The 18671-nt window shown below is 45.6% G+C and overlaps 1 protein-coding gene across 2 annotated transcripts in view; it reads right to left on the bottom strand.

The window, feature by feature from the left end:
• Nucleotides 1-18671, bottom strand: part of RERGL (RERG like) — a 266918-nt gene that overhangs the window by 73209 nt on the left and 175038 nt on the right. For both annotated transcript variants that reach the window (XM_078654390.1, XM_078654397.1), the window contains exon 4: nt 13321-13469. In XM_078654390.1, the coding sequence (XP_078510516.1) occupies nt 13321-13469 (149 nt within the window). The remainder of the gene's footprint in view (nt 1-13320; nt 13470-18671) is intronic.

Here is an 18671-nt window from a genome sequence, read left to right as displayed (position 1 = left end):
TGAAATACAATGAAGCACAGTCTGTACAACTCTGAAGGTAAATATAGTGAAAACTGCGAGGCAGGCACGTATCTAGAGTTAAGTCACATTGAACTGGAAGGAGAGTAAAGAGAGATAGGGTACACAGTTGGATACATTTCAGAAACACTCATAAACTAAAATGCACAATTTGTCCTGGCAGGAAACGGACCTCTATTTGAGCTTCAAAAGGGAAGGACGCCATTAATAGTGTGTTAGAATGCAGACTCCTTAAATATTGCAGTTCTAAAGAATCTTCAGATTTATAGGACCCATAAAGACACAGCATCCATGCCAAGTAGTGGAAAAACAACAAGAGAGATCTGAAGTCAGTCATTTTCCAAGTTGAAACAAAATGTCTCCTACTGAGACTTTTATTAATTCAGGAGATTTTCCTCCAGGCTCTTCACTGATATTGAAAAGTAACTGAAAACTGGAAATAGACGAGGAATTGAATGTTGAAATATGTTTATCAATAAAGTGCGAAAATGGGATTGACTTTCCAAAGGAGAAAACAATAGTGTATAGTAATGATAAAGACAGGTGTCTCCCAGTCACAGAAGTTGCGGAGGTTTCTATTAAATATGCAAAGATTACGGGGGCCTCATTTATGAAAAGTGACGCATCGCTGCGTGAAAACAGCGATGCGTCACTTTTCACTGCGCACTCCTTGCGACACCAATGATGCGTCATATTTAATGTATGGCGCATCATGTCGCAAGGAGTTACAGATACGTCAGTATTTCTGACGTATCTGTAAGCGCAAAAGTGACGCATTGCTGGAGTGTGTTACAAAAGTGACGCAACTCCAGCAATGCTCCCTTTCACATGGGGCAAGCCCCATGTGAGAGGGCCTGTGTCAGTCTTACGCCTGCTGTGAGGCAGGCGCAAGATTTTGACACAACGGCGTCCTAAAAGTGACGCAGTGAAATCTCATAGATTTCACTGCGTCACTTCTATGACCCTTCCTTGCGTGAATACGCCCCCCTTGTATATATTATACCTGGCGCAGGTATAATGTGGCGCAGGGGTTTACAAAGTGACGCATCTACCTAGATGCGTCACTTTGTAAATATGGTGCAACAAGGCACATTATTTACGCTGCTGGTGCGTCACAAAAAGTGACGCACCGGCGGCGTAAAAGTGACGCATGGCCTCATAAATGAGGCCCCGGGGATTTGAGAAAGCAGTGTTGGGAAAGCCTTAAAGTCCTTGCCAGAATCACGATTGTTAAGATAGTACTTACAGCATTCTGATTCAGTTAAACTTATTATTAGGTTGTCTTGAGAGCCTAAAAATAGCCAATACTATTCATAATTGGTGTAAATCAACTCAGACCGGCTAAAACCATAGGCATCTATAGTCTCCAAAGAGTTGGAGATGTAGAATCCTACTGATTTAGTTCACAGCATTGGCTCGAACAACTACGAATCCCCATAATAATGTGTTTCACGTTCCTTAGTTTTTCCTCTTTTAAAAGTGTGTACAGAAAATAACAATTGGAGGACAGAAAGAGAGACAAGGACAGAGACAGAAAGAGGGATAGCGAGAGAACAAAAAAGAGTTGAAGAGGAACAGATTAAAATAAAGGGGCAGATTTACAAGCCCCTTGTGACACATTTACACTTCTGTGACGCATCGGCGACCTAAACCATGCGCCATGTTGCGCCGTATTTACAAAACTGGTATTTTACCATTAAAACATGGCCATTTAATTGACATCTTTCATAAACGGAAATTCTTGAGGGCTACCTAACCGCTATGAGCGTAATCTCGAGTCTTTTTTCGATGCTAATATTAATAAGCATCACCAAGCTGGCTGCCCCTTTAAGCACTAAGAGCCAGATGTAGGTAGGATTGATTTACCGATTCTTAATTACCGAATTTTACCGATTCGGTAATTAAGAATCGGTAAATCTGAGGGGTGGGTATGTAGGTATTCCAGATGTGCTGGAATACGGAATCGGAGAAAAATCGGTATTTACCGATTCGGTAAATACCGATCGGTAATGCCCATTCATTCCTATGGGCTTTGAAGCCAATAGGAATGAATGGGCATTACCGATTCGGTATTTACCGAATCGGTAAATACCGAATTTCACAAGGGTGCAGGGGGTGTCACTTTGACACCCTCTGGCCCCCCCAAAACAGGCTCGGGTGCCATGTGGCAGGCATACATGCCCCAAGGGCAGGTCTGCCTGTCATATGGCAGAGGTGTGCATGCACACATGTGCATGCACACCGGAATCGGTATTTTACCATCAAATTGGATTTGATGGTAAAATACCGATTCGGTAAGGCTTGTGGGACTCAGAAGAGTCCCACCTACATCTCAAATTTACCGAATCGGTAAAAAATACCGATTCGTATTTTACAGAATCGGTAAATTTACCGATCAGTAAATTTACCGATTCTGTAAAAATAAGCCCCTACATACCAATTCTTCAATACCGGTCGGTAACGGCCGAAAATACAGATTTTCGGCCGTTACCGACCGACCTACATCTGGCCCTTAAGTCGCGTACCGGCAGCAAGCAAGATATGAGTTGTATGTAGTGGAGCGTGAGGATAAATCTCATGGTAAGGGTATGTGGACCTACATAAATTAATCATATCATATAAAGTAGTAAGTTTGTTTCTAAATAAGTGAGAACAAATCATGCCTTACAATCTTGACTGCGTATCTATAGTGTGATCCTTCAGCAGGTTTTCGGACGGTTTTGAAACTGGACTGAGAGTAGTTGGTAAGTTGAATTCCCAAACGAGGGTGGGTGATTATTTAATGCCACACAAAGCCAGCCAAATAGTTTTGTAAGAATATATGAGTAAACATGTTGCATTTAAAACACCATGATACAACAGAAAAGGTAAAAAACAAAGCATTTGCGATGCAATAGGACTCGCATTTATGCAAGACCTTTTGCATTGCAAATGGGAGTGCGGGAGGGCTAGAAGGCATGAACAACGGGAGTGGTGGGGGTTAGGGTGACCAACCGTCCGTAAATTTCACGGACAGTCCGTAATTTTGGTCATCTGTCCGTTGTCCGTGAAGGATTCTTTAACGGACGCCATTTGTCCGTAATTTTAACCGGGCACAGGTCCCACCACCCTAACGCCGGCACAGCTTGCACCCACATGCCTTCTTGACTACGATGCTGTACCAAAGCTCCTCAGATACCCCGCAGCATTGGAGCGGCACAGCGGGACGGCAACCCTCACACCTTCAGCCCTTGATGACCTGTTAAGAGGTGCTCGAAGGTGACAGAGAGGGAGGGGCTGCAGCTTTAGTAGCAGGGGCATCTATTCAGATGCAGACAGCCCTGAATGCGTGGGTCTCTGCAATTTAGAGGGGGCCTCACACATTCCATTTCTACCCAGGGGCACAAACATCCTAGAACCGGCCCTGATTACACCGGTCACAGAGCTTAATTACTGTCACTAAATTGTAAGCAAACCTTGGTTCTTCAAACATGCAGTCTATAAAGTAATAAAATAAAGAAATGGCACAATCGCACCCACACTGATTAACAAAGTGTGGAGGACAATCACTTAAATCAGTTCTCTTGGAGTATCTCCTGTAAGTACTGTACATCACAGTGGGGGATGGCATTTTGGACAGAGAGCCTGTCTTCTCGTTGTCTTGTGCAGGAGGGGGGCGAGGAGCCCAAGATGATACTAGAATACTGCATGCCCACCCCTGTGCCCACCCTGGTGGATCCTGTTCACTCTCCTGCCCTCCCCTCAGTGATGGCTCCTGTCCCCCCATGTGTTGGCTCCAGTCCAATCCCCCACTACCCCCCCCCCGCCTGTGATGACTCTTGTCCCCCCCTGTGATGGATCCTGTCTCCGCCCTGGGTGGCTTCTGTCCCAGTCCTGGAACGGCTCCTGCAGCGAGGGTGAAGATCTTGATGGGCCTCTTCTCAAAAGGGCTCAGCTCAAAATTAATATGAAAAGGTGGGTGAGTGAGGAAGGGATTGGTGAAGGGCTGGATGAATTAGTGAAAGGTTGAATGGATGAATGAAAGATTGAATACATGGATAATGAGAGAGGATGGATGGATTGATGAGTGAGGGGAAGGATGGATGAGAGAAAATGTAAATAGCTGGAGGTATGGGTGGAAGGGTAGCTGGATGATGGATGAGGGGAAAGATGGATGAGGGGAAGGATGATGGATGAGGAGAAGGATGGATGGATGGATGGATGGATGGAGGGCAAGGATGGATGGATGGGTGTTGGGAAGGATGGATGATGGGAAGGATGGATGGATGAGGGAAAGGATGGATGATGTATGAAAGGAAGGATGGATGCTGGATGAAAGGAAGGATGGATGAGTGGAAGGATGGATGGATATGGGGAAGGATGGATGGATGAGGGGAAGGATAGATGGATGAGGGGAAGGATAGATGGATGAGGGGAAGGATGGATGGATGAGGGGAAGGAAGGATGGATGGATGAGGGGAAGGAAGGATGGATGGAGGGGAAGGAAGGATGGATGGATGAGGGGAAAGATGGATGGATGAGGGGAAGGAAGGATGGATGGATGAGGGGAAGGAAGGATGGATGGAGGGGAAGGAAGGATGGATGGATGAGGGGAAGGAAGGATGGATGGATGAGGGGAAGGATGGATGGATGAGGGGAAGGAAGGATAGATGGATGAGGGGAGGCTGGATGGATGAGGGGATGGATGGATGGATGAGGGGATGGATAGGTGGGTGAAAGGATGGATGTATGGATGATGAGGGGAAGGATGGATGATGAGGGGAAGGATGGATGGATGGATGATGAGGGGAAGGATGGATGAGGGGAAGAATTGATGGATGAAAGGAAGGATGGATGAGGGGAAGGGTGGATGGATGAGGGAAAGGATGGATGGATGGGTGAGGGGAAGGATGGATGGATGGATGATGAGGGGAAGGATGGATGGATGATGAGGGGAAGGATGAATAGATGAGGGAAAGGATGGATGGATGAAGGGGGGGAAGGATGGATGGATGATGAGGGGAAGGATGGATGGAAGGATGAATGGATGAGGGGATGGATGGATGGATGAGGGGAAGGATGGATGGATGAGGGGAAGGAAGGATGGATGGATGAGGGGAAGGATGGATGCGGGGAAGGAAGGATGGATGAGGGGAAGGATGGATGGATGAGGGGAAGGATGGATGGATGAGGGGAAGGATGGATGAGGGGAAGGATGGATGGATGAGGGGAAGGATGGATGGATGAGGGGAAGGATGGATGGATGAGGGGAAGGATGGATGGATGAGGGGATGGATGGATGGATGAGGGGATGGATGGATTAATGGATGGATGGGTGGGTGAAAGGATGGGTGGATGGATGTTGAGGGGAAGGATTGATGGATGATGAGGGGAAGGATGGATGGATGAGGGGGGGGAAGGATGGATGGATGATGAGGGGAAGGATGGATGGATGGATGCTGAGGGGTGGGTGAAAGGATGGATGGATGATGAGGGGAAGGAGGGATGGATGGATGGATGATGAGGGGAAGGATGGATGGATGAGGGGAAGGATGGATGGATGAGGGGGGAAGGATGGATGGATGGATGATGAGGGGAAGGATGGATGGATGAGGGGAAGGATGGATGGATGAGGGGAAGGTTGGATGAGGGGAAGGATGGATGGATGAGGGGAAGGTTGGATGGATGAGGGGAAGGATGGATGGATGAGGGGATGGATGGGTGGGTGAAAGAATGGATGGATGGATGATGAGGGGAAGGATGGATGGATGATGAGGGGAAGGATGGATAGATGAGGGAAAGGATGGATGGATGATGAGGGGAAGGATGGATGGATGATGAGGGGAAGGATGGATGGAAGGATGAATGGATGAGGGGATGGATGGATGGATGAGGGGAAGGATGGATGGATGAGGGGAAGGAAGGATGGATGGATGAGGGGAAGGATGGATGCGGGGAAGGAAGGATGGATGAGGGGAAGGATGGATGGATGAGGGGAAGGATGGATGGATGAGGGGAAGGATGGATGAGGGGAAGGATGGATGGATGAGGGGAAGGATGGATGGATGAGGGGAAGGATGGATGGATGAGGGGAAGGATGGATGGATGAGGGGATGGATGGATGAATGGATGGATGGGTGGGTGAAAGGATGGGTGGATGGATGATGAGGGGAAGGATTGATGGATGATGAGGGGAAGGATGGATGGATGATGAGGGGAAGGATGGATGGATGATGAGGGGAAGGATGGATGGATGGATGCTGAGGGGTGGGTGAAAGGATGGATGGATGATGAGGGGAAGGAGGGATTGATGGATGATGAGGGAATGGATGGATGATGAGGGAATGGATGGATGATGAGGGGGTGGGTGAAAGGATGGATGGATGGTGAGGGGAAGGATGGATGGATGGATGAGGGGAAGGATGGATGGATGGATGAGGGGAAGGATGGATGGATGGATGAGGAGAAGGATGGATGAGGGGAAGGATGTATGGATGAGGGGAAGGATGGATGGATGAGGGGAAGATGGATGAGGGGAAGGATGGATGGATGAGGGGAAGGATGGATGAGGGGAAGGATGGATGGATGAGGGGAAGGATGGATGGATGAGGGGAATGATGGATGGATGAGGGGAAGGATGGATGAGGGTAAGGATGGATGGATGAGGGGAAGGATGGATGGATGAGGGGAAGGATGGATGAGGGGAAGGATGGATGGATGAGGGGAAGGATGGATGGATGAGGGGAAGGATGGATGGATGAGGGGAAGAATGGATGTATGAGGGGAAGGATGGATGGATGAGGGGAATGATGGATGGATGAGGGGAAGGCTGGATGGATGAGGGGATGGATGGATGGATGAGGGGATGGATGGGTGGGTGAAAGGAAGGATGGATGATGAGGGAAGGATGGATGATGAGGGGAAGGATGGATGGATGGATGATGAGGGGAAGGATGGATGGATGATGAGGGGAAGGATGGATGGATGATGAGGGGGTGGGTGAAAGGATGGATGATGAGGGGAAGATGGATGAGGGGAAGGATTGATGGATGAAAGGAAGGATGGATGAGGGGAAGGATGGATGGATGAGGGAAGGATGGATGGATGAGGGGAAGGATGGATGGATGAGGGGAAGGATGGATGGATGAGGGGAAGGATGGATGGATGAGGGGAAGGAAGGATGGATGGATGAGGGGAAGGTTGGATGAGGGGAAGGATGGATGGATGAGGGGAAGGTTGGATGGATGAGGGGAAGGATGGATGGATGTGGGGATGGATGGGTGGGTGAAAGAATGGATGGATGGATGATGATGGGAAGGATGGATGGATGATGAGGGGAAGGATGGATAGATGAGGGAAAGGATGGATGGATGATGAGGGGAAGGATGGATGGATGATGAGGGGAGGGATGGATGGAAGGATGAATGGATGAGGGGATGGATGGATGGATGAGGGGAAGGATGGATGGATGAGGGGAAGGAAGGATGGATGGATGAGGGGAAGGATGGATGCGGGGAAGGAAGGATGGATGAGGGGAAGGATGGATGGATGAGGGGAAGGATGGATGGATGAGGGGAAGGATGGATGAGGGGAAGGATGGATGGATGAGGGGAAGGATGGATGGATGAGGGGAAGGATGGATGGATGAGGGGATGGATGGATGGATGAGGGGATGGATGGATGAATGGATGGATGGGTGGGTGAAAGGATGGGTGGATGGATGATGAGGGGAAGGATTGATGGATGATGAGGGGAAGGATGGATGGATGATGAGGGGAAGGATGGATGGATGATGAGGGGAAGGATGGATGGATGGATGCTGAGGGGTGGGTGAAAGGATGGATGGATGATGAGGGGAAGGAGGGATTGATGGATGATGAGGGAATGGATGGATGATGAGGGAATGGATGGATGATGAGGGGGTGGGTGAAAGGATGGATGGATGGTGAGGGGGAGGATGGATGGATGGATGAGGGGAAGGATGGATGGATGGATGAGGGGAAGGATGGATGGATGGATGAGGAGAAGGATGGATGAGGGGAAGGATGTATGGATGAGGGGAAGGATGGATGGATGAGGGGAAGGATGGATGAGGGGAAGGATGGATGGATGAGGGGAAGGATGGATGAGGGGAAGGATGGATGGATGAGGGGAAGGATGGATGGATGAGGGTAAGGATGGATGAGGGGAAGGATGGATGGATGAGGGGAAGGATGGATGGATGAGGGGAAGGATGGATGGATGAGGGGAAGAATGGATGTATGAGGGGAAGGATGGATGGATGAGGGGAAGGATGGATGGATGAGGGGAAGGATGGATGGATGAGAGGATGGATGGATGGATGAGGGGATGGATGAATGAATGGATGGGTGGTTGGGTGAAAGGATGGATGGATGATGAGGGGAAGGATGGATGGATGGATGGATGATGAGGGGAAGGATGGATGGATGATGAGGGGAAGGATGGATGGATGGATGATGAGGGAATGGATGGATGGATGCTGAGGGGGTGGGTGAAAGAATGGATGTTGAGGGGAAGGGTGGATGGATGGATGATGAGGGGTTGGGTGAAAGGATGGATGGATGATGAGGGGAAGGATGGATGGATGGATGATGAGGGAATGGATGGATGGATGATGAGAGGGTGGGTGAAAGGATGGATGGATGGTGAGGGGAAGGATGGATGGATGGATGATGAGGAGAAGACTGGATGATGAGTGGGTGGGTAGAAGGATGGATGGATGGATGATGAGGGAAAAGGATGGATGGATGATGAGGGGAAGGATGGATGGATGATGAGGGGAAGGATGGATGGAAGGATGAATGGATGAGGGGAATGATGGATGAGGGGAAGGATGGATGGATGAGGGGAAGGAAGGATGGATGGATGAGGGGAAGGATGGATGATGAGAGGAAGGATGGATGGATGATGAGGGGAAGGATGGATGGAAGGATGAATGGATGAGGGGAAGGATGGATGAGGGGAAGGATGGATGGATGAAGGGAAGGATGGATGAGGGGAAGGATGGATGAGGGGAAGGATGGATGAGGGGAAGGATGGATGGATGAGGGGATGGATAGGTGGGTGAAAGAATGGATGGATGGGTGGGTGGATGGATGGATGGGTGGATGATGGATGGGTGGATGATGGGTGGGTGGGTGGATGAGTAAAATGATGGATGGATTGATAATTGCAAGGGTGAATGAATGGACGTATGAGTGAAAGGGTGGATGTAAGGATGGATGAGTGAGTGAAAGGGAGGGTAGATGGACAAAAGGATAAATAGATGTGTGAACGAGTGAAATGATAGATGGATGAGTGATAGGGTCAATGAATGGATTCATGAGTGGATGAGTAGATGGATGGATGGGTGGGTGGATGGATGGATGGAAGGAAGGATGGCTAAGTGAAAGTGTCGATGGAGAGCAAAAGGGAGGATGGATGGATGACTAAAAGAGTGGATGGGTGGAAGGATTAGTAAGTGAAAGGATGGCTGGATTGGTGAAAGGGTAAATGGCTGGATGGATGAGTGAATGGATGTAATGGATGAAGAGTGGATGGATAACTGTACAGATGGATCGGGTGAAAGGGTGGATGGATGGATGGATAATGGAGGATGAGTGAAAGGATGGATGAGTGAAATGATAGATGGAAGGATACATGATGGATAGGTTTGCAAATGGTTGAATATGTTTGGAAATGGCTGGGCTTACTTATATACTATTGCGCGACCTCTGATGTGTCTGTAAAACTTACCTATTGTCCTGAATTTGTGTCCTGAATTTTGACCTCCTGTCCTGAATTTGTGTCCTGAATTTTGACCCTTTGTCCTGAATTTTTACACTCACTGTCCTGAATTTGCACCAATGCCAGTTGGTCACCCTAGTGGGGGTGGCGAGAAGGCAGGGACTGCGGGAGAGGGTGTATTGAGTGGAATCTTTACTATGTCATTGCTATCGTGTTTTTAGAGAATGTAGAACTCTGTGTTGCTAGGTCACTAGTTAGAATGTGCTAAGGTTCATTTTGTATGCTGTGCTTACTGGTGCTGGAGGTTCTCTGTTCTTCGCACCGGTGGGTTTAAATATGTTTATTTCAATAAACATTCTTCAACTTTACTTCCGATGTGAGACTCATCTTTACATTGGAGACGACTGTGATCACAAGGATCACACCCACCGTGAAGGAAGAAACTGAGACTGACCCTCTGCACGTTTATTGTTGTGGATTTTCTTTTTCATTTCCCTTCTACTGCTGCTTAACTCTACTAGAAACGCAGATGGTGTTCCTGTACGATTCTACTGGAACCACTGCTGTTTTGAAGAGATTTCTTACGCTTAAGGTACTTATCTTACCTTCAGTATTCTGCTTTGATGGTTGGCAGTTGGAGCGGCCTCTGCGCGATCTGTTCTACTTTACTCGCGCCACCTGTCCTCGTGATTGACGTTCTTCATCACGTCAATTGCTTTACGTCACACACGCCTCCACAAGACCTAATTCCTGCAGAAACTATACGTCACACGACGCTGTACGTGGTGGCCATTTTAAATTGGTCTTTCTTCCGACCGTATCTGCTTTTCAGCAGAAACTTATCAAGTTGTTTTTCACGTAGTGTATCAGTGATACACACAGGGCCGGTTCTAGGATTTGCGAGGCCCCGGGCTAAAAGGGAACGTGCGAGGGCCCCTCTAATTTAGATAAGTGGCCCCTTGCAAGGAGACCATTCACAGACACTGTGGGGGGCCCTTTGTCCAGCCTTTTTTGTGGCCCCACAGTTTTAACTTTTACTCCACAAGCATTTCTCACACCTTCAGTCCGATAGGTGTGACAATTGATTGTGGTCTAAAAGTTAAAACTGTGGGGGCGCCAAAATGCTGGACAATGGGCCCCCCACAGTGTCTGTGAATGGTCTCCTTGCAATTGAGGGAGCGTCTCCGTCTCCCTCCCCTATGCCTCTGGACACCATCCCTGAGAGGCCCAGGGAGGGGGCCCCCTCCAATGGACCTTAATTGCAGGCGACACCTTTCTTTGAAATAGATCGCCAGGGAAACAACAGGACACACCACCAGTGCTGGGCCCCATGCTGGTGGGCTGAGTGCGAGGCCCTATGCAGCCGCCCACATTGCCCATGCCTAGCGCCGCCCTTGGATACACACACTTTAATTTCACGAAGCTCCTTATTGCCTCACTTCATACCGGCTACAGTGGACATCATATCCAAGGTATTTATTTTCAGGAGTACATTTTGTGAGGCGGATTTCTTCTTCTTTACATTTACAATTGCATACTTCTAGATTAACTGTATTTTGTACTACAAGTAATGAGCCCATTATTAATTACTGTGTATCAGCATCAGTGATGCGCATACTTTGAATGTGTTGTACCTGCTGCTCAGCCAGTATGAGTGTGATGTTGAATGTTGGTGTGGATGGAATGTTGGATCTCTGTGAGTGTCATTTGGGTATGGGCTGAGCAGCAGGAAAGTTACTCCTAGTGGGGTTTCTCCATGTTAACATCTTAATAAATGAACTTAACTAATCTACGCTAGAAGTCCAGATCTTCATTTGTTTTAACATTTGGCGACTAGGATGGGATTCGAACCCACCCGTGCATTGTTAATAAATGTGTTATTCGAGCTAAAAGGGCTCCTTTATATTTTCCAAAAGCAAATGGTCAAGTGGAAAGGGCCAACAGATTCATTAAAGAGGGCATACAGTCTGCTCTTGAGAGTAAGAAGAATGTTTTTGATTTTCTTAAAGAGAAGCTTTGGTCCTATCATACCACACCTCACTCTGTCACAGGTGTTTCTCCTTAATATTTGATGAGGGGAAGAGAGAGTTGTACTCTTATTTCGCCTTGTTTTAATTTTACCGTTCACAAGGATTTTGAGACGGTTGTAGTCAAAGTTAAGAAACTAAAACCTAGTCAGCAAAAAATGTTTAGTGTAGTGAATTCTGATGGTTAATTTTTTGATTTAAAGGTTTCTAAGGAGAAGTGTGAAGTTGTTGTTCCCAATGCGAGTCATTCTGATATTTTTTCTGACTATGATTCTAATTCATGTTCAGAATCATCTGATTCTGTTTTCAAATCTCATGTTGTTTCTGCTTTTCATGTTCTTCATGTTTCTTACTCTAAAGAGTTAGCTCTTGAAAATGTCAAATCTGATTCGTCTTTGAAAAGGGTAGTTAAGTTACCCAAGAAATGTGATGATTTTGTTTTAAAGTAATTTCCTTTGCTTTTACTCTTCTATTTCTTTATTTCATTTGTTTTTCTCTTTATTCTCATTCTTTCCTACTCTATCTCTAACATTCCTCTCTTTCTTTAAAAAAAAAAGGAAACTGTTGAGTGTTATCTTTACTATGTCATTGCTATCGTGTTCTTAGAGAATGTAGAAATCTGTGTTACTAGTTCACTAGATAGAAAGTGCTAAGGTTCATTTTGTATGCTGTGCTTACTGTTGCTGGAGGTTGTCTGTTCTTCGCACTGGTGGGTTTAAATATGTTTATTTCTTAATAAACATTCTTCACCTTTACTCCGATGTGAGACTCATCTTTACAGGGAGGCAAGGGAAGAAAATAGTGCTCACAGTATAAATAAAACACTGTGCAACACACTAAGTAAAGGGGCCAGTAGCCATGGAAGGATACAAATGACGACATGCCCATCAACATGAGGGACTAACAAGCCTAAAACCAATCAGAAGGCAGCATTTAGGAACTAAGCCAATGTAAAATATGGGCAGAGAGTGGGCGGAGCTTCCACTGAGCTTCCACTCCATGCTGAATACTGCATGCCTTGCAACGCGAACAGCGCATGCACGCTGCCGCTAAAGGCTTGACCTAAAAAACTTATTAGCGGTGAGGTCCCAGCATACTTTGCAAGTTATTGTCAATAAATTATTATAAAGTGCAGACCTATCCATGTTATTTACTGAGCAATTGCGCTCGAGCACTTGAAGATAGAAAATCCCTTTTTGTGTTTTCATAAACAAATCAAGAAAGATTGCAAGTAAAAGTCAAGCCACGCAAACGTTGTGTCCAATGTTGTGTTAGGAGTCTGCAGGCCATTTTTTCTTTTTGTTTCAGCAGTGAAACAGAAGAAGCTTAAAGAGAACACAAGCAGTATAGTCACATAAACTATTGAAAGTGAAGCAAATAAATATACATTCAGATTGGTGGATGGAGTCAATAAAATATATACGGTGCAATGTATGTGTTATTTCTAACCAAGAACTACTTTGATGTCTGATTTACATGGGACAAATGTATATTAGAAGAAGCTTCCCTCTGTTTATAGTATTCAGGATTGAACAGTTTTGCTACTTACCGTTTGCATGCTCTCAGGTTTGTTTCCCGCATTCTGTAGATCAGTGCCTTTGCGTAGACAAACGATGAACGGTCACTGATGTCATACACTACCACAACCCCGTCAGGCCATAGCAGCTCGTCAATGAAGGATAGCTTTCCTTTGCTTGGCTGGAAGATAAACACATCATCTTGTTATATAAAACACATAGAATTCATCACTGTGAAATATGTCAAAGTTCATCAGCTTTTCACTAGAATGCTGCGGATTTTTGAGACTGCACATAAATGATTTCCCAAAACAAATATATTATGTTGCTGGCCGTCTAACATATACATATTTCTAGATAGCTCAAATGGAGTCAGTGACATGCTTGACATTGTTTTAATCAAGAGACAGATAGATGTAAATTGATTGTATTTTGTTTAATTGAATATTGTGGCTTACAACTAGTAACAGCAATTCAATTATATCCATGATATCATAGTTTGGTGTCCCAAAGCAGCTGAATCAAGAATGCCAAGAGCAAGGTTAGTTAATGTATATATAAACAGTTTTTTAAACAAAATCTGGTTTTCAAGTCAGTTCAGTTGCATACATTTGATAAGTCTACCAAAATAAACTCCCCACAGGCAGAAATGACAGTGTGTCTGATAGCTTGGGAAATTCATTTATATTGTGGAGCAAACTACAGAATTTACAGAGTGGGTTGTTGCTATTGTGTGGAACAGCGCAGCAGCATGAGCTTTTTGGCACACAATGGGCCAAACATAGAACACACCACCTGTAAGAGTTTAGGTTACTGGTGAGGGGTGTGAAACCCTACCCATGCAGGAACCACAGTCCTTGTCAGGGTGAAGGCATAAACAAGCTCTAAATTAAACTGTGTTCAATCGTAGGCTTGGCACAGAGCAGTCAGGCTTAACTCAGAGGCAATATGTAAAATATTTGTGTAACACTTCTCACAGTAACATAGTGAAAACACACTACAAAAGGATCCCACACCAGTTTACAAAAATAAAGTAATTTTTAATAAAGAGTAAAACAAAAAATCCAATCAGTAGAACCAGAGATATGCAGGCCTTTAGATTTAAGTGAGAATAGTGCCAAAAGGTCCAAAATGCCAACTGCGAGTATATGGCACACCAAACTGGGACAAAGTCTCAATTTAATCCCAAATGCTATGAGGCGTGGGCTGGCTACGGTGACCCAGTTAGGCCTGCTGAACAAAGTACGTTTGGTCCTTGTTGCTGAGCGTTGTGAGGTTCCGTGCCGAGAATGTGTTTTTATGTTCATATAGGTGCGCCAATATAGGCCCAGGTAGCAACCTAACCTCTTACCTATATTTCCCCTGCCATATCAATATATAACAGTTCTTGGGACTGACCTTTTACCTAGTTGAGGTACTGTCAACAGGACATGGGATTTTTGCTGAAAACTAGCCTCATCCATTATGCATGAGGATTCTTGGAAATTTAGCAGGACTACCACCTCCTGCATAATAACTATGTATAAGGGTCATTCCTTCCATCATCCTAAGTCTGACATGATGCAGCACAGTAGATCCCCTGAGGGTACCACTTTGGGTATATAAGCACCATATCTTTGCTGAGGCAGAGAGAGGAGTAAAAGGACTTCCATGCTGACACACTGACTCAAGATGCTGAGGTTCCTGCATGCAGACACTCCAGCTCGCAGTGGTCTGACATCCCTCACGGGGTGTCCATCTCGAGATCAAGATAGGGTCCCACAGTCTCTCACTTCAGATAATTGGGATGACTTTATCCCAGAGGGATTCTTGGCTCTACACCTACATGCATGCTAGTGATCCAGTGCCCTTATAGAAATTCTGTCTCAACATCGTTACCCAATACCCGAAACTCACCATTCATCATAAATCACTCACAAGGCCCATTTACTAACGAGACAGATTTTGGGCAACTGAATCATGTGACCTAATTAATCAGAACCTATTCATAAACTATTTACACATGTATATACAATGGCCATGATTTTGCGCATAGAACATTTTAATTAAGTCACTAAGGTAAATGGATCAACTAATTATATTGTATTGTATATCATTTTTGTATAGCGCGTGGTTACCATGAGGCATCCCAGCACTGAGATGGAACAACACTCTGTGGAGGGGTGGGGAGGGGGTGAGGGACAGTTATGTGGGGAAAAGGAAGGTTTTTAATGATTTTCGAAAGCAGAGATGGACAGACTCCGCACGTAGTTGCAGTGGCAGCAAATTCCAGTGAGAGGCCGCTTTCACAGAGAAGCGGCGACCTCCGGTGCGAGATTTCTTGAATCTAGGCACCGTGGCTAGACACCCGTTATCAGACCGCAAGGGTCTATTGGGTCACTAATGGTAACAAGACTTAAATAACAAGGCCAGCTTGTTGTTTTAGAATCTTATTAGCTTTATTCATGTAAATGCATTTTGTGAATTTCTTTATTAGCAACTTTAACAACTTTTATTAAGGAATAGCACATTAAACTGTCAATTCAAAGAAAAATCAAATTACATGATTTAAGTAAAATAAACAGTTTCCATCACCTAAGTTCCCTGTCTAAAACTTACTTTACCTAAAGAAATAGTCAATAACCCTATTGATCCTTACGTGCTCCAAATAGTCCTTCAGCACAGCACGCCATACAGGATTCGGAAAGCGGGAAGCGCCCTCCTGCCCAAGGGGGCAATTTTTATACCTTTTCCCCTAGCTAATCTAACTAAAAGAATACTTTTTCCCTGCCATCCAAAGTCCTGATTGGCTGACAGACGTCAGTCCACATAATGTCATCATCTTTTTCGAAGTCTAGTTCCGACCTTTCTATGAGTCTAGTGTCTCTTATTCACAAGTCACGTAGCTTCCTCAAAGAGAAACATTTTGTAAATGACAGTCCGTGACTTCCTTAGCTTTGACAATCTCTGCCGGTTTCCGACCTTGGCTTAGCTTAGTCCTTCCATGAGCTTGAATAACACATTCTTCAATTGAACTTGCAAAATAATGCCAACGTGATAAAACTTTCCACGCAGGGCTCTGGCTCTTTCTGGACAAGACTCAAAAAGACTCGACAACACCATCTTAACAACGTTAGGCCTCAGACTCTAGGCCTCTCTTTCTCATGGAAAACTAGTATTCAAAGAAACACAAAAGAATAATTAATGAAAGAATTTAGAGTTCGTTCTGTTACCCACCCACCTTTGCTAAATATTAACCCATTAATAAATGTTACCTAGCCAAAAGCATTTTAGTACTTACACCGTAGAAAGACAAATAGACATAACATAAGCACACACAGATAAGCACATGCCATTAATTAAACAGTCGCATTTTAATACTGACAATGACAATAGACAAGGTTAATTTATTATTTTTCACGTACATGCAGTTGCAACATAGAGCACAAATGTTAAACCCTCATGTCATGTATGCGTTTTAATCTAGGTCGATTAGTAAAATTCACACCATGCTTATCAGTATAATTATTTAATTATGGAAGTTTAACTTAATCTCGTTCCATCACTAGGTACACTTAGGTACATCTTGTTAGGGTTGCATCGTAAGAGTACACATTAGCATGTATTTATATACCTGCATATATTCATTGTTTTAGCACTATGGTAGAAATCTATCATCCTATTACTCTGCTGGTGCGTACAATCATTTATATCTGTTTCTGTCTTATTTCACAATAGAATGACACTAATTTATTCTGTGTATCCCTCTGAGACAAAGTGAGCACGAGTGACTGAGCAAAAAGTACTGTACTTTTTCCACAATCCCTGATGTGACAGAGTTGTCATGTTCGATAGTTGCCAATAACTATTCTCTCCTTTGTAAGAGGGGTTTTGAGTGACACTGTGAGCTAGCTGGTATACAGACAAACATACCTGGCAGGGGTGTCTGGAATCAGTCTGGACACCAATCCCACAGTCCATGTTGTCTAATTGTGCAGATCCTATATAGGTTTATAGGAACTACACAACAGTGTCATGAAGCCAAGTTCAGCCAGTTCCGTGGTCCTGCATTGTCAATGAAGATCCCATCAATTAAGGCTTGTGATGTAAAGTCTGGTGTTAGGGGTGTGTCGAGCAGGTGAGGTGATGCGTCGGTTCAGAGTTGCTGTGAGGCTGCGATGCAAGAACCTGCATCATCATTGAGGCTGCTATCGAGGAGGGACATGAGAAAGCTTTGCACAGGCAGTGGTTCAGATGTAGCTGCGGAGTCCTTTGAGTTGGGAGGGGAGAACACTGGCAACAGAGATGATGCATCGCTTCCACTCTGGTTTGCATCTCAAAGCAGAGGAGATGCTTTGGTTCTGCTTGGTCCACAGACGGACTGGCAGATAACCTTCTGGCCCACTTTCAAGGGTCATGGGCTAGGGTGGCATCACTCTTCAGGGTAGGACTCACAGTTGGCAAAGTCCAGGTGATGGATTCAAGGTTCCTGGAGCCTTCTGTCCCTGAGGCTCTAGTCAGGCAGGCAGCCAACTACCCCTTGAAGTCACTTTGGGGTCCTGAGTAGGCCTGGGTAGTAAATTATTTTCTGCTCGCAGAATTTGGGTAATTTGGGTAATTTCGCATTACCCAGAGAATACGGAATTGCCCAAAATTCCGCAATCTGCAGCTTCGCGGAATTTTTGCTTGTTCGTGCTTTCAAAATGCGTGTTCTCAAGATATTTCTTCCCGAGCACGCAAACAGCATTCACGAACAGGAAAAAAGAATCACAAACGGGCGGGACAAGCAATTCCACGTGTTTGCGGAACTTTTGCGTTCCCGCTGAGATTTTTTACCGTTTCACGGAGGTTTTGCGTAGCGCGACTATGCAAATTCCGCCCACCCCTAGTCCTCAGTTGAACAGCTGTAGGTCCATTCCTTTATTCCCAGGCAAGAGGGCAGCAGGTAGCAAGTCAGCACATCATAGCAGCAGTTGCTTCAGATCAGCAGTCCAGCAGAGCGGCAGTCCTTTCAGCAGCACACAAGTTCTTCTTGTTGAGTATCCACAGGTGAAGAAGTGTACTTCAAGAGTTTAGTCTGAGGCCTAATATTTATACCTGGTGCCCTTACTCTGGACAGTGGGTGAAGCTTCTACAGGTTTACCTTTGTTGTCCCCAGATATCCTGCTTTTCCTGTCCTGCCTCCAGACTAACTATGGGGAGTATACAGCCCTTTGGGTGGAGGGAGGACATAGCTCATTCCTACCAGTGATAGCCCATCTAGGTGCACATCAGTGCTCTGTTCTGTGTGGCTGCCTAAGAGGAATACACAAAGCCCAACTGTCAGCTACATCCAGTCATGTGACCCAGACATAGGCTGCAGGAATTAAATAGCTGAGGAAGAAAAATGCCAGCCTTCTAAAAG

This window comes from Lissotriton helveticus, chromosome 1_1, assembly GCF_964261635.1.
Source record: "Lissotriton helveticus chromosome 1_1, aLisHel1.1, whole genome shotgun sequence".
NCBI classification, from domain to species: Eukaryota; Metazoa; Chordata; class Amphibia; order Caudata; family Salamandridae; genus Lissotriton; species Lissotriton helveticus.
This window is presented reverse-complemented; position numbering and strand designations above follow the sequence as displayed.